Source organism: Notolabrus celidotus, chromosome 21 (genome assembly GCF_009762535.1).
Source record: "Notolabrus celidotus isolate fNotCel1 chromosome 21, fNotCel1.pri, whole genome shotgun sequence".
NCBI classification, from domain to species: Eukaryota; Metazoa; Chordata; class Actinopteri; order Labriformes; family Labridae; genus Notolabrus; species Notolabrus celidotus.
In genome coordinates this window covers 17,107,384-17,124,755 of record NC_048292.1, presented here as the reverse complement: position 1 = coordinate 17,124,755, position 17,372 = coordinate 17,107,384, and the positions used below count along the sequence as shown (strand labels likewise).

The following is a 17,372-nucleotide window of genomic DNA, read 5'->3' as shown; positions in this document are numbered from 1 at the left end:
TTTTTCATTTTAAGAAACTGGTCCACTATGAATCAAACAACCAATCAGGATTGGCTTATACATAACTAGCCAATCACAGACTCTATACAAACATGCATTATACAGCTTCTACAAGACTCTCCTATATGTATATCGATCGGCTGACGCAGCTAGCTGAGGGGAACAGACAGTTTGCAGAACAACACTTGGCATGCATGTTTGAGGGAGTCATATTGTGGGAGGGGCTAAGTGAAGTGGTACAAAGTAGCAGAGGGAGAGGCAATGTTTTCATGTTGCTTACTGCTACTTTAATTAGCATTCTTCTGACCTATCAACGCCAAATGCCTACGCTTCCCACAATGCATCTCAAGCGCCAATTGAGTCAGAGATTTGAGTGTGCCTTAAAGTGCTCGTGAGGATGCTGCCTCAAGAAACTAGCTTATAGCAGAGAACAGAAACCAACTCAGACAGGACGACTCATTTCTTTTTTTTTTCTTTACATCAGACCAGCAAACAAATGTTGACTAAAGTGACATCACCTAAGGCGGATTGTCATATTTCATGCAGCCTTCTTGTGTGCTTGTGTTTTTTCATATTATTCTCTATTGCTTTTATATAAATAAAAATATTAGAGAACTATTGTTGTGTTGTGATATACAGTATGTGTTAAGAAAATTGAGCAATACATTAGGTTATTTAAAAATGCACTGCCACATCCCCCCAAAGTAACACTGACTCAAGCAACATCACGTAACACATTTTTTTTATGATTATGAACAGCTCATTTGGCAGCTGTTAAGTGTTTTATTTCATACGCAAGTGTTCTCTCTAGTACAAGAAAATTTGTCTCTTTAGGACAAGAAATATTAACTTTTACATCGGTTGAAATTGCACTGCTTTAAAGATGAAAGTTGACTTTAGATCATGAAAGGCAGGCAATTTAGAAAACTATGATTTCTATAGGACCACAGACACGACGCTATTAAAACCCCTGAAAAAGACTTGGTAAAATTCTGCCACACAGTTATTTCCTGCTTTCATCTTACAAATATTTGTGCTTAATATGAGTGGTAGAGAGTCTCCGAGTTGGCATCTTACTGCCTTTGTACCACATGAAACACAGAGGGTTTAGCTGTAAAGAGGAAGCTGTGGGTGTTTGGAGGGAAATAAGTCTGAAAACAACCAGCTGGCAACTTGAGAGACAGAAAAGAAACTGCTCTTCTCCTGTGAAACATCTGTTCGGCTGCATTTAACTCAATCCACAAACTGAAAGCTACAGTGTTAAGGTTCAGCAGCAGGTGATGCAGAGCAGGTTGGCTGTTCTGCTGAAGTTGCTGAAATCTTATCTAATAAGGAGTGTAGTTGCTTCTTGGAAACATGGGCTATCCCTTACACACTAAGGAACACACACACACACACACACACACACACACACACACACACACACACACACACACACACACACACACACACACACACACACACACACACACACACACACACACACACACACACACACACACTTCTTGGACCAAAGCCGCCTGTCTGCCACACGTGACTCAACCTCAGCAGTCCAGCCCCCAACAAGTCTTTATGGCAGAGGTTATGGAGTCAGATTTCGCTCAGTGTGAAAGTGTGTGTATGCGTGTGTAAGGATATGATCCCATTCCTCTGGGAAGTGTCCATCCTCGGCTCTAAGAGCTCTGAGTATAACAGCTCATCATGTATGACTAAAACAGTCTGGAGGTCAGCGTAGCCCGGGTTGCTCTCGTCTGACACACAGCAGCAGCCACGTGCATTTCCGTGTTTCCGTCAGATCAGATGTTGTCATACTTCAGCGGGGGTCTGTTTGGAATTTTCTTGGAAGAGTGTTCCTGGGAACTGCCTGAGGGAATAGTTTCCACTCTGGGATATTTATTTAGTCGCTTATCAAAGGAGACATTTGGCTCCAGAGGGAGTGTGGAGGAATTTTACCAAGTAAATTCACATTGTTTGTTTCTGCTTTAGACGTGAATATGGCTTTTATGACTATAATGCTCCACTCTGTGTTTAAATCCAGTATTGAAAATTAAACACCAGTAAGGATCCAGACTACTAGGTCTACAACTAATGGTTATTTTCACCCATTGCAAATTAATTCAAGCCCGAGCTGACTTTTTTTCAACTAACTCGTTTTGCATAAAAACAATGTCAAACTGAAGTTCTTTAACGATCATCAAAGATTAATGAAGAAAGCAAATATTCCCAATCTACAGCTAGCTCTTTCAAAAGCCTTGTTTTCAATCAATATTATGTGAAAAATGTACTAAATAATTAACGTACAGCTTTCCTGTATATACTGTATGTTGGTATGTGTGTGTGCAGGGCTGTGCACATGTTGTGCAGAATGCTCATGGCCTTAGACTGAGCATCTGATAAAGAAGGTAAACAGCCTTATCTGTTGGATGCAGGCACACCCTGAGTAAGGGGCATGATAAGATGACAGTCATTTAACCCAATCTGTTTTATTTTCCACTTGAGGAAGGTCAGTTCTCTCTCAGCATTGTCAAGCTAGAAATAGATTAAAGGACAAGGTTGTGTTTTTATGGGGAGTAAAGCAGTCATAAAAACTGCAACGATTTAAAGCTCCTGTGAGGAACATTTTGGATTATGCCATTCTGGCGCCCCCTGTGGACAAAAGTGATGCATCTTAAATCCAAAATCTCCCTCTGCTGTCTTTTAAAAGTCAAGAATCACACTTATTGTGAATATTTGCTCTGAAACACATAAAACAAAGGCTGTTTCTTGAGGCTTCTGTTCCTCACCTCATCTGACACCTACCCCTGGCAGTGGTTCCAGGCTTGAATATAAAAATTGAGAAAGATTAAATCTTGTCGCAAAAGGTTTAGTTTGCTGTTTTTGAGGTCCTAAAGAAGCATCAACATTCACTTCAGTCGATTTCAAAACCATCCAAAAACTCCTCACTGTAGCTTTAAACTCCTCACTGTAGCTTTAAACTCCTCACTGTAGCTTTAAACTCCTCACTGTAGCTTTAAACTCCTCACTGTAGCTTTAAACTCCTCACTGTAGCTTTAAACTCCTCACTGTAGCTTTAAACTCCTCACTGTAGCTTTAAACTCCTCACTGTAGCTTTAAACTCCTCAATGTAGCTTTAAACTCCTCAATGTAGCTTTAAACTCCTCACTGTAGCTTTAAACTCCTCACTGTAGCTTTAAACTCCTCACTGTAGCTTTAAACTCCTCACTGTAGCTTTAAACTCCTCACTGTAGCTTTAAACTCCTCACTGTAGCTTTAAACTCCTCACTGTAGCTTTAAACTCCTCACTGTAGCTTTAAACTCCTCACTGTAGCTTTAAACTTCTCACTGTAGCTTTAAACTCCTCAATGTAGCTTTAAACTCCTCAATGTAGCTTTAAACTTCTCACTGTAGCTTTAAACTCCTCAATGTAGCTTTAAACTCCTCACTGTAGCTTTAAACTTCTCACTGTAGCTTTAAGACAGATGATTGATGATTTCGGACTTTGTCACATATTAAGACAGAGTAAAAAGGTATCACATTTGATTTTGATGTCTGGAAAAGAATGAATAATGTAAAAATATGGTCTATTTAACTGAGCATTGAAGGTTGTCAGTCCAAAAATCAAAGAATGAAGTTGGTAAAGATTTAGCTTTGTTAGAATAGCAGCACAACAACCATAGCTAAATCAAAAGATGGATGAAGTACTGAGGAAACCTTGACAGGAAAAGTGTGTTAGCCAGACAAATCCAGAATAACAGAAAGCCTTCAAAACATGTTGAAACTTAGCCTCCGGTCCTGCGTGATATACTGACTCTGAAACAAGAGAGGAGGAAGGAAATCCCTCGAGACACTGAAGTGCTGAAGATTAAATGAGTCAGTTCTTCTTAAAAGCCCCTGAAGACCAACCTCTCCCTCGGTCTAAGTAACACAACAACATATATCCCCTCAGACTCATTATCCATTTTTTATGTAGACCTGGCTAATGACTTTCACCTGACTAATGAGTGTGTGCACACACACCTGAAACTCCTCAAATTAGAGGATTTTGAGGAAAAGGTCTCATCTTCAAGAAAAACAATGAACTTTCGTCTGAATGTAAACAGAGTCACATTGCTGGCAGTACGGAGCAGGGCGGAACCCAGGAAACTGCTGTCAGCCAATAGAACTTCAGCTGAAACTCTGCTGACCAATGAGAGCACAGTGTGGACTTCTAACGGACCATCGCTCACCCTTGTACACGGTAACCCCTGCACAGCACAGACGGAGAGATTCGACATGTGACTCACACATGCACAATGCTCTCTTGGGACGATAACAATTTGGAAAAGACGCCAAAGCCTTCAAAAACAGACAGTATGTTCCAAATACACACACACACACACACAGACACTCACAGACACTCACACACACACAGCAGACCTTTAGAATAGAGAATACCCTGTGCTCAGGCTACAATGAGACAAACTGTCTTCTCTGTTGAACCCATGACCATGAGACGAGCACCAAATATCTGTGTAAGCTAGATAACAGATTTTGTTTCCATGGATTGAGGGATATCAGGGTTTTTTTAAGAGACACTTTAATGTGTATTTTTCTTGACTCATTGGATAAGATAATGGATGTCAGACTGGGGCTGGGAATCACAGGGCTGGAGGATTTTAAGAATCAAGTGGGCATGTGATCTCTGAAGGACTTTTTGAACTTTTCTTTATCAGACTTTTACTGGCTAGAAAAAACAGTTGGGGACTAGGGCTGGGCGATAATTCAATAACGATAATTATCGTGATATAATTTTTCTAAATATAAATGTAACAAATGTTCAATTAAAATGTGATATATTTAAACTTGCAATTACACCCCCCAACCACTGGAAAGAGAGGGGGTGTTAATGTCTTAAATGCTAGTTGCCACCCAACATTAGACAGAAGAAGAAGACGACATTGAACAGCCAATCATGTTGCAGGGTGAGAGGTAGGCGGGCTTCAAGACTTTTGGAGCGGAATGTAAACGCAACTGAAATGCGCCACAGCGACATGTAAGAAAACTCAATACCTACCAGCTCAAAGCAGAGTTGTTTGTCAACACTTTGCTGACTCTGCAGTAACTATTAACTTAATACACTTCATTAAATACAATTTCAGGATGTGGTTAAATAAATCTGGTTAAGCAAATTATCTCAACCTGAGAAAAGTAATAATCTACAAACTAAAATGTCACAAAAATCTCATCGTACACAAAAGACCGGCTTCCTGTTAGCACTGTCAGAAATGATGGATCCAAGAAGTTTACCAGAGAACTCAATTCAGATACAAGCTAACAAACCATCTTCAACTTTCACTCAGGAGCAAAAATCTGCCTTTAAATTAAAACGAAATAATGATTAGATTTTTATCGTGATAATTGTCATGATAACATCTTTGTTAATATTGCCCAGCTCTTTTAGGGGCTCCAGTCAACTAACTGATCCTGGCAAAGACATAAAACCTTCACTTTGTATTTCCATACTTGTCTGTGTTCAACAAAAGCAAGCTACGAGTAGGCAGATGTACTTATTTTTGGACAAAGTCTATATCATGATGTAGAGCTTTTGTTCTAAACAATTTCCACTGAAGCTTGCACTGTAGCCGTTAAGGTGTGGTAGCATATTAAGAGGTTTAACAGAGGTGTAGAAGGAGGTAGAGGTTCAGATTTTTGCCCCTAACATGTCTAAAGGTTGGATGCATTGTGATGATAATAATGATGCAGGAATAACATATGAGAGGTACAATGAGAGGAAGTGAAATCTGGATGGCAGATCCACCGGAGGCCAAACGTCAATGCATGAAAGCAATAAAAAAAAGGCTGCTGCACAAAGAGAGGATGCACAGAGGACTCAAAGGAACAAAATCTCATGCATTGTTCGCTGGTATTTGTTTATTGGCATTTCCCTTGTTGGTGGTTGAGGAGTACATGTGTGTGATACAATTCCACTGCCTGAAATTTTGGCTCAGTGTCTCCCTTTTTATTCCTCTGTTTACACAGTATCGATCTGGTGTAAGGGTATAAGGTGGATGTTTACAGTGAAATGTATTTGTCTTGGTAAAATGTGAAGAACTCAGCACAGTCTATTTATTCTCTGGTAGATCTCCTTTAAAGAAAGGGATAAACAGAGTCTGTTTTGGGTTCGGGGCTATTTTTAGTTCTCAACAGGATTTCACTCTCATGGAAATCTAATTTGCATTAGATGCATTGGCACAAACCTAACAGATCAACCAGAATTTTGCACAAATTTTGTCCAAGATTTAAACTTCCTCTAAAAGACACATTTTAACTTGAGTGATGTGTAAATCAATGCAGGTATACTAAAAAATAAATTAAGAGGACATTTTTCAGCAACTATTAGGTGTGATCAGGAAAACTTGATTACAAGGGAATGAGATGAGACAAGGAACAAATTAAGAGTTGATTTGCAAAAACAGTTAACTCACTTTTGAAAAATTAAAAAAAGTTTCAAAAAACATTTTTTCTAATACTAGCTTTTGGTATGAACAGTCAACTGAGGTTGGGTGGCTTTGGCTAAGTCCAAATGACTTTACTAATCAGAGATATCTTGAAAATGTAACTTTATTAGGAATATATGTAAAAAAAATGTTTTTTGAAAATGTGTAAAAACTGAGTTATTTGGTTTTGCAAATGAACTCTCCAAATGTATAAAAGTTGGAAGAAACAAACGTAAAAGATATTAAAGGAAAAATGTGATCATCCCTGTATCTTCTAAAAGGTAATAGACAAAAAAAAGAATCATCAAACTGCCAGAATACGGGACAGATGATCCAATCTGACAGGAACAGGATGTGTGATATCAACCCCGAGGCTAAGCCGCACGCTCACAGAAACATTCTGAGACACACGCTAACACCTCACCATAATGCTGAAACATTCAGAGGGGTCCAGGCAGGGTGTTAGGACAGCCTGGCCTCTCTGACTGGGGCAGGGGCCCCAAGGCTGCCTCTCAGGTATCAGTGTTGTGTTACAGCAGGTAAAAAGGCTCACACAGGCCAGAACAATACACAAGCACTATTGTGTTTCAGATAAACGGCTCTGTGCTGATTGCCTTTTACTCTGAACAACACAAGAACAGCTTTGTCTGTGTTCACACACGCGCAGTCAAAAGGCAACACAAGTGTGTTGTTTGATCAGTTCGATAGGTCGTCTTCATGGGATGCTCTTCACATGGAGTTTTGGCAACGTGTTTGCTCTCCTTCCAGGAAGACGTCTGTGTGTAGACATCACAGGTCTATTTTTAGGGGGAGCACATTGAATATCCATATTGCTGCAGACAGGGGAGTGGATCTAAAAGTGAACACAACTCTGATAATAATGCAGCGTTAATTAGTAACGCACAGTGACTCATCATCCAGTTTGAGAAGCCTTGAAGGTGGTGCAGGTGTCGATAATAATAAATGGAGGTGTTGTTTGTCCCTGAGCAAGGTACTAAGAATACAACTGAAAGTAAGAACTGTGCTGATTTTTATCAGCACATTGTTAGTGGACTGAGCGTGTCATTTCCTGTGTTAGGACTTCAGCTCTTAAACTGTGTGAAAATTTTAACTTCACTTATTTCATGCTTGCAGTTCATCTTCTCTGCTGCTCCCCCTAAAAGTGTGTCACCTGTATTTTTCACCGTGCTCGTAATGTATCAACGTTTTGTGCTCACGGCTCTGAGGATAACTCGATTAAAGAGAAGGAAAGTAGAGCCGAACATCACCGAGCCATTCTTTTAATGACACACACACAAGTGAAGTCTCATGTTGTTGTTGTTGTCTCAAAACTTTTCTAAAACAACTCGTTTAAATCTGTACCTCCTTTTCAAACCAGGGTCCGGATATCTTTAATGTTTAATTAACTTTAGACTTTAATCTACTTTATTGATCAGTGGAAACACATCAGGTCTTCAAAGAGAAACTGATGCTGAAACATGCTGCACACTCATAGTGATGGAGTAATTAAACTGCACTTCTAATTAGTGTGTGTGTGTGTGTGTGTGTGTGTGTGTGTGTGTGTGTGTGTGTGTGTGTGTGTGTGTGTGTGTGTGTGTGTGTGTGTGTGTGTGTGTGTGCGTGTGTGCGTGTGTGTGCGTGTTTCCTTCCTAAATCTACTGCTGTACAGAGGTAAACAACAAATCAATGTCTGACACTGCAGCTCTCAAACGATGTCTTGACTTAGATTATGATGAAGTGTTAATACTTAAATACGCACTAACTGGGGCAGAGGTTTATATATACAACACCTCATTCATTATTGATGTGGGGGTGTGTGTTTTGGTGGGATAGTTTCACAGAGTCCACCCCAACCACGCCACACGACTCTGAACCAAACAGATGACAGCATACATGGGTGTGCGTGAGTGCAAGTGTGTACGTGTGTACGTGTGCGTAAGACACTCACTCCATTGTGTGACGGGCACTCTGAGCTGCTGAGGTGACTAGTTGAAGAACCTGAGGTGGGCGTGTCGTCTTTCTCCCGGGGACTCATGGGATCTGTAGGCGCGCCATCTGTGGTGTGTTCGATGAGGTTGGAAGTTCTGTGTCTCAGCACGAAGGCCGGGCCCTCGGCCGTGCTCGTCTCTCCTCCGTCCAGCTTGGTGCGCTGGACCGACGTCTGCAGGCAGAAGACTTAGAGGAGGAAGTGGATTGAAGATGGAGACCAAACCTGGTTAAACTGTGGAGAGAGTTGAGAACAGATTCATACATTTCAGTAGGGTTATGGTATGTTTTTCACTCTGATTTTATGCTTTTTGGACCGTCTTCTTTGTGTTTTAACAGCTTCCCTCACTTCTTTTGTCTGACATATTTGCTCTGTATCCCTTTGCTAACAGTACATTGCAACCATAGACTGTATAAAGTGTTCTCGGACTTCTCCCTACTTATTTGTGTGTACACGTGTAGAAACCTCAGCCGATATGGCCTGCGCTCTCAGGACATCATACAGTTGCAGGTCCCGAGAGTCAGAACTGAACTGGGCAAAAAGGCTTTTAAATTTTCAGCCCCGTTTACCTGGAATGATGTGCAGAAGGACTTGAAACTGACACATCTTGTAACTCTGGGGGAATTCAAGTCACTCATAAAAGACAGAGAAACAAGCTCCATTGGATCCTGTGATTGCAGTGTGTAATCATGTAACCATGTGAAACTGTGACCGTATTCTATTTGTGTTGTTTTGTGTGCTTGTGTATTGTAACCTATTTTGTGCTGCCGTCTTGGCCAGGTCACTCTTGAAAAAGAGGTTTTGAATCTCAATTAGTCTCTTTCCTGGTTAAATAATAAATAAAGAATAAATAATGGACGTAGTATCCGTGACATCATCCATCTGCTCCTGAACGCTGTTTTGAAGCCAATCGACGGCTGGAGCAATATTGTAAATGCTGAACTCAACCAAACTGCTGTTGAGCTAGTGTGAGGTAAAGAGGTGGGCTTTGAGCCTCCTAGCCAACAGCTACAGTGTTCCTGCCTGTCAGTCAAGTCAGTCATGTCCTTAAATGGGCAAAACTTGTTATCTGAACTTTTGTGTTCTAAAAAAATTCACCCACCATACAGTGTGTGCCAATAGAGAAATTAGCTCTTCAGGCTGAAGCCGTTTTTTGAACCAGGCTGTAAACATGTTTATTTCTGCTGCAAAGATCCACTTTTTTGAATTGGTGTCTATGTGGTTTCCAGTGTTTCTGCAGCCAGCCTCAAGCGATGCTCGAATAACTGCAGTTTATAACACTTCGGCATGGACTTCATATTTTGAAACAGGTTGCCGCTTGATTGCACTATAGAAGTGCAACCCCTTTATTGTCGTACAGTTCTTGTAAATACACAGCTGTATTGGAGTGAGCCAAAAGAGTAGGTTGTAGAGGATACAACTAGAGCATCTATGATTCTAACACAATGATGCTGAATACACAACAACATGAAATGTTTGACCAACCTGGACTCCAGTAAGGGGGCTGATGTCTTTGGACTGGTCTTAAATCTTCAGGAATTGAATGGGACGAAACCTAAGAGAAACAGAAAATAGAAGGGGAGACAGAAGGGAGAGAGGAGGGAGAAAAAAGACAAATATGGGAGAAGTTAGTATCCACAGTTTTGTTTATCCTCAAATTTGAAATCAAGGCTACAAAATGCAATCAAAACAAAACAAAACACAAAACACAAACATCACAGAAACACCCAGAGAGCACTGGAAGGCTCATAACAACAGAAAGCCATTAGAGGTTGAAGTGGTTTTCTACCCATGCAGTTAAGAGTAGTATATATATCACAGCTGAAGCATTAGGAAGTCTTCCATTTGGGCCTGACTGTCCAGACTAAATATATAACACTGGAGGCATTATCTTGCAGTTAATAGGCCACAAGTTCAATCCCCTTACAAGACAAAGTACCCCGCAGATATATGACTGCTGCTCTCCAGTTCATTAATACACAGCAGCTCTGCATGCCAGCTAAAGATGATATTTGTTGTTGCTTATCTCCGCAGCTTCGAAGGTTACCCGTGGCATCAAGGCCTTTTGGTACTGGATCTGCCCACACCGGCAGCCAATGAGAAGCTGCCGATTTGCTCTTACGGTGAGTTGCTTAGTGACGAAGGGAGTCAAGGACAGGAAGAAGAGATCCACAGACAGGAAGAGGATTTGTCTCTGTTGAGAACTTATAGTACGGTTTCACAACAAAGCTTCTACACTCAGGTTTTTCTCCTGTTTAACAACACAATATGACACCTTGTGAGCAATTGCTGCTACATTCACTTAGAACAAGGGTGAGTTAAGTGCTTGATTCTGATTAGTCAGTTCTCCATAGCATGGCTGTAATTTCTGTATAGCAGATCATTGTTATTAGTCAGGGTTCTGCTCACCTTGTCATGGTTCCAATCAGCTATCACAACCTTTTCACTATACATCATCTGCTGAGGTGTTATAAGCATTCTGGCATACCGTGACAGTTTCAACCACAAACAGATTGAATAGTTTTGATGGATCATCCCCACAACACTGACTCCGGACTAGTTAAAACAGGCCTACTATAAAAGTCCTTCATCCGGATAAACACGCCCATGTGTCTCTGACCTGTACCTTTTCATATCTGCATGTTTTTCACAGCAGCTTGTTGCCAAACACTCACGCGACCGAAGCCTTTAATGGTCCATAAATGATGAATACTGCAGCTGCACATTCGTATCAGCATGTCTTACATTGCTGAGATCAGTTTTCTGTGTGTGAGTGTGTTACCATCTCAAAACACACACACAGCACTCCAGAGAGGCCCTGAGCACTGGAGCACTCAATTTAAACCAGCTACCACTAACATACATTAGGGGATTGAATCCTCAAGGGGGAAGAGGTACCTGAGCATGTAGTTGTAAACATGTACACACACACACAGACTGCTAACAACATCATTTGTTATTGTAAGCATGTAGGGGATGAAAGAGCTCTGAGGGTCATATCTGCTTTCTTTATGTATGACAATATATGTAATTTAAATTACATAGCTGTCACTGCTACCATGTACCCTTTAGGATGGACGATAAACAATGCATACACGAGAGGGCGACACGCAGAGTCAAAAGTTACACAAGAGAAGAGTCCAAAGTTTCAGACAACAAACATGGCAAAGGTGTAGCAGAATTTGGGGTAGCAAGGCGACCTCGTTCATATGTTAATTGTTTCTAACCATCTCCAATCTGTCCACTTAAAACCCTGCCTGATCCAAAGTGTTTGTCTATGTTTTGTTTTGCTGTTCTGGCTTAAATGTTTGGTCCATATCGTACAAGAATACGGACGACATGAACGCAGGGAATGGGCTGTAAGCTTTGTCCATATCCGTATTGAAACTAAAGCGTAAATGCTAGCAGCCAGGTCGATTGTGCACCAGCGAAATACTACAGCGCCTGCAGAGTTGATCTTTTGCCGTGGGCAGTGGGCAGAATTAGAGTGTCAGTGTCCATTCTGTATTTACAGTTAATGGTGTAGTCCCTCATTGAAGACACTGGTTGTTTTCTTGCTGCAGTTGTTTTACCAAACTGTATACTAGAGCTGGGGGATATTAAAAAAGCTGCTATCACGATAAAATATTTCATATCAGTCAATATCGAGGATTATCACGATACAAATCAAATCATTATTTCCTTTGAATATAAAGGCAGATTTTTTGCGCCTGAGTAAAAGCTGAAGATAGTTTGTTAGATTGTATCTGGATTTAGTTTTCTGCTTAACTTCTTGAATCAGTCATTTTGACAGTGCTAACAGGAAGCAGGTCTTTAGTGTAAAATGAGATTTTTGTGACGTTTTAGTTTGTAGATTCTTATTTTTCTCAGGTTGAGATAATTTGCATAATTACATTTATTTACCCATATCCTGATCAGTATTTTTTTATTTAGTGTATTAAGTTAAAAGTTAACGCTGAGTCAGCACAGTGTCAGACTAACGACTCTGCTTTAAGCTGGTAGGTTTTGAGTTTTCTGCCGTGTCGCTGTCGCTTGTTTCAGCTGTGTTTACATTCCGTTCCAAACGTCTTCAAGCCCGCCTACCTCTCATCCTGTGACATGATTGGCTGTTCAATGTTGTCTTTTTCTTCTGTCTAATGTTGGGTGGCAACTAGCAATGAAGACACATTAACGCCCCTCCATTTCCAGTGGTTGGGGGGTGATTGCAGGTTTAAATATATCCATTTTTTTTATCAAACATTTGTTACATTTATATTGAGAAAAATGATATCAAGATAATTATCATTATCGAATTATCGCCCAGCCCTATGTATACAACATGAAGTGTTTACTGGAAAACTTGTTATTCAGTGAACTAAAAACCTCTTCAATGTGAAAGTAAAAGAAACCACCCTGTAGGTTTGCATGCATCTGTTAACCAGCCGTTCACACTGATGACACTGCTAAAATGTGAGTCTACATGTGTTTTCCACTGAATGATAATTACTCTTGAGAAGAAACACCTCCTCACAAAGATGCTAAAAAAGGAGAGATACGAAAGGGAAGGAAGCAAACAGACAAGAAGTTAGAGACAACACAAATGGAAATAACAGAGAAAATCATTGAGAGAGTCAAAGGAAAAATACAGAGTTTCATAACCCAATGCCATCGACCAGCAGACAGTAGAGCTTTCCCTGCTGGGAAGATTAGAAAGAAGAGCGTCTTAGCTGAACTGAGATGACTGGCCTGTGGGCACGAGCCCTAATCGAAATCAAACACTTCTACTCTAAGAGATTGTCCGATCAATCTCCCAGCTTTCCCTCCCTCCTCTTCTCCCCAATCGACTATTTTTGAAAGTTCTATCGACGCTCTTTTTGAGTAACTGCACCCTCAACTTCCGTCATGATGGAAAGTGAGATTTCATGCTGGCTCCATATTAGCTCGGGAATAAGAGGAATGAGCTACTTCTGATGTTTTTGGGGGTTATTTTGCAGCTGTAGTCGATTCCCCTGAGAAGAGTCTTATGGCCTGATTGTCACACAAGAACAAACAGCTCTCCTGACAGCCCAAATGGACGAGAAGTTTTGTTCTGAGTGGGTCTGATAAGAGTCTGGATGCAGGAAAGAAGAAAAATACATCCATCTCTGTAGATTATTTTCTCTTTTCTTAGTTCCATCTCAAGTCAGTCATGTGACTCATAGATCACCAGAGAGATGAGGGGCACATAACTTTGTGAACACCCTTTTTTTAGAAGCAACCTTTGACTAAAGTGGTGAAAACAAAAAATGTCACGCAAATATTTGGCAGATAATTATTAATATTACTCAGCTGTGTCGAATACTTGATTCTGATTGGTCTAAACCCCATAAAAATGGTGGTCAATTCTCAACAGCAGAAGCGATACAAGGGATAACCTGATCACACATGTCATATCAAATCCTCCTGCAGAGGGGCAAATGACACATTTTGACTCTGTCTGTTGACACTGTGGCAAAAATATTAGATTTCATCTCTGGCATTTAAAATATATATACTAAAAATCTCTTAATATTTATGGATATTACAGACCTAATAATATAATATAATAAAATAAATAATTAAATGTATAATTAAAGCTGGGGTTGTTAGTCAGATTTAGATACACTTTTTGTTATACTGGTTGAAATGATCTTTATGTCCTGATGGCAATCAATACATAATGTGTTCCTAGGAAAGAGTGAAGAAAAGCTGCTATCTACAGCTGGAGTAAACCTGGGAAAACACCAACCAATCAGCCTTTTTTGGGTGCCAAAATTTAAACCATTCAAATCCCGTCCTGCCGTTCTGCCCTCCTCCTGCACGTACATTTCCCCAGCATGCACTCCCCATCTCCTGCCTCTGCTTCCCCTGACTCTACTGACTGCCTCTCTCGCTCGACTTCGGGCCTGTCCCCTCTGAACCGATGAGGTGCTTTGCTCAGGACTGTAGTCCGGATCAGAATCTAAAAAGCTGATTGGTGAACACGTTGAGTTTTACTAACCGGTCACTGTCGGCCGTGATCACGCCAACCAACAAAGCAACAATCAATGTTTGAATGAATGAAGAACTTCTCCTCTTGTCTCTCCTCTCTCCTGCTTGCACACTCTACACCTCTCCTGATGCCTTCACTGACCGTCAACACTGTAGGAATTAAGAACATCTGCACTGAACGCGTTTAACAAACAGTAGAGCTGTTACAGTATTATATGTGTTATAACTTTTCTCCTGATATCGTGTCACCGGTACAACTGGATAATGCTAGCATGATAGTTGTGAGTACTAACAGCAGCCATGTTTGTTTGTGTTTTTAACTTTCACTATGATAATGTTTTGGTGAGGACCGCTTTTGAATCAGTCACCATCATATGGTCATGAATCAGCGGCGCTTGTGCATGTGAGCGGGGGCGTCGTTTTGGAGGAGCGCCGAGGGGAGGGGGGGGACCTAGACGGAGTCCTGAGGACATGCTACATTCAAATTCATGCTAGTTTTCCGAGACTACCAACCCTAGCTTTAATTTATAATATCTAATGATAATTATCGATAATAATAATAATTAAAGATAAATAAATAAAAAAAGATAATTCCAGACCAGCAGCTTTACTTAAACAACCTCCGTTTTCACCCTGATGTCAACAATAGAACATTTCTTCTGCATTTTTCAAACTATAGATGCATGACTGCCTGTGCTCTCCTACTCTTCTACAGCCAACTATCTGTGAGAGCCAAAAACATTACACACACACACACAGACAAACACACACACACACACACACACTCATTGGCACTGTCTTCAAGCACTGCCCAGACGACCACAGAAGAGGCTGAACAGAACAGCCTGACCCCACACTGAGATAAAACAGCGTCATTACGATAGATGGAACATGAAATAGAGAGGGGGAAAGGAGAGAAAGAACCTGATTCATACACCCGAAACAAATGGGGCTTCCCAGGGTCTGAGCCAACCAGAATGTTCAAGTTTGAGTTTTCAGGGAACAGCTGACACATTATGTGGGTCGACAACAGGATGTACACTGACTCATAAAGACGTTCCATGCAGGGAAACGGTATGATCATGATGTTCTTGGACATAAACGCCTTTGAGAATGTCATATACATCCTTGACTTCCCTCTATTACAGTCTCTGTATGATGTTTAATTACTCTCCACAGCTTTTCTGTAAACTATAACAATCCAACTGCCTTGAAAAGAAACCTTCACAAAAGACATGTCTCCATGTCTGCTCACCAGCAAGCTTCATTTCCATGTCTTACATTTTAACGTCTTCCATCATGAAATGCTACACCCAGCGTTTGATCAATATACCTGCCAACAAGGAAGGACCCAAATACAGTAAGTACAATAAGACATTGTGATTATTAGGGATGGGCAATGATCTTCGAATATTCTTTCACTTGGTAAAAATTGAAGAGTTAATGCCAATATTTTCTCATTTTAGAAGCACAATTCTTCATCCTTTTTACCGGTGCCTGGTTGTAATGCAGTATTCAAGCCAGACGGTGGCTATAGAGCGTCTTAAAGCTGTTTGCTAACATTTGCTACAGTCAAGGCGATTTTCTACATTTCTGAATCTCACACTTCTGCACACGTATATTAACAGAGACTGAGCACTGCGTCACAGAAACACAGACATAAAGATCGAGATAGACGCTGTCAGTGTCCGCTACTAGCAGCACCCCGTACTATAGACTGTATAAAATATGGACGTAGTATCCGTGACGTCACCCATCTGTTCCTGAGAGCTGTTTTGAAGCAAATCGACGGCAGCAGCCATATTGGTAATGCGGAACTCAACCAGGCAGAGTGTGACGTAGTGTGAGCCCCTTAGCCAATGGCTGTGTGTTCCCGACCGGGAGTCACGTCAGTCATGTCCTTATTTGGGCAAAACTCATAATCTTAATATCTTCTTAACCGTCATGTTAGAAAAAAATTCACCCCCCGTACAGTGTGTGCCATTAGAGAGATTAGCGTTGTAGGGCCAAGACGTTTTTTGAACCAGGCTGTAAACATGTTTATTAATGCTGCAAAGATCGTCTTTTTCCCATTCATATCTATGTGGTTTCCGGTGTTTCTGCAGCCAGCCTCAAGAGGATTCTCGATGTACTGCAGTTTATATCACTTCCACATTGGCTTCATCGTTTGAGACCGGAGTTTGCCGCTTGCCCCGTACCAATGCTGGTTAACGCGACTGACGCACAAACGGACTGTTAACGGGACAGGTCTGTGTGTGTGTGTGTGTGTGTGTGTGTGTGTGTGTGTGTGTGTGTGTGTGTGTGTGTGTGTGCGTGCGTGTGTGTGTGTGAGGGATGGGGTGGGGATTATTCGAATAATGGTCAAATAGATGCCTATGATTATCAAAGTATTTTGGCTTGAAATGCCCATCTCTAGTGATTATACATATGATGACTGTCTTATGACAGCTCATCTCAATCGGTGAAAAAAATCTGTGAAGACTGATAGATCTATCAAAAAACTTTAGACATTTTTATAACACAATAAGTCAAAATCGTGAAATTAAAAGTCCTACTAAGAGATAAAGAGTTCAAATTAAAAAGGGGAAAATAATGAAAACATTATTTAATCTCAATATTTTGACCTTAAACTCATAACTATAAATGCTTTTTCCCTCTAATACCAACCTATGATCTCAAGGTTTTTTTAATTTATCCTGTAATATTGACATTTCATCATCTAATAACTATGACTTCTATCTCAAATGTTGGATTTGTATCTTTTTCTACGGACTTTTCATGGATACGTATGACTTTTATCTGATACATTTTCTCATAATTTTGACTTTTAAATCATAATCATGAGTTTGATATCAAATTAGATATTTTATCTCATAATTTTGACTTTTTTAATCTTACATATATTTTGTAATACTATAAAA

General features: G+C 40.5%; 1 protein-coding gene across 3 annotated transcripts in view; it reads right to left on the bottom strand.

Annotated features, from left to right (window-relative positions):
• Positions 1-17,372, bottom strand: part of adipor2 (adiponectin receptor 2) — a 47,874-nt gene that overhangs the window by 17,015 nt on the left and 13,487 nt on the right. For all 3 annotated transcript variants that reach the window (XR_004629309.1, XM_034673492.1, XM_034673491.1), the window contains 2 exons: positions 9,949-10,018; positions 8,425-8,697 (listed from right to left, as the gene is read on the bottom strand). Coding sequence is in view for 2 of the 3 variants with exons in the window: in XM_034673492.1 (XP_034529383.1) it covers positions 8,425-8,511 (87 nt within the window). In the remaining variant the exon portion in view is untranslated. The remainder of the gene's footprint in view (positions 1-8,424; positions 8,698-9,948; positions 10,019-17,372) is intronic.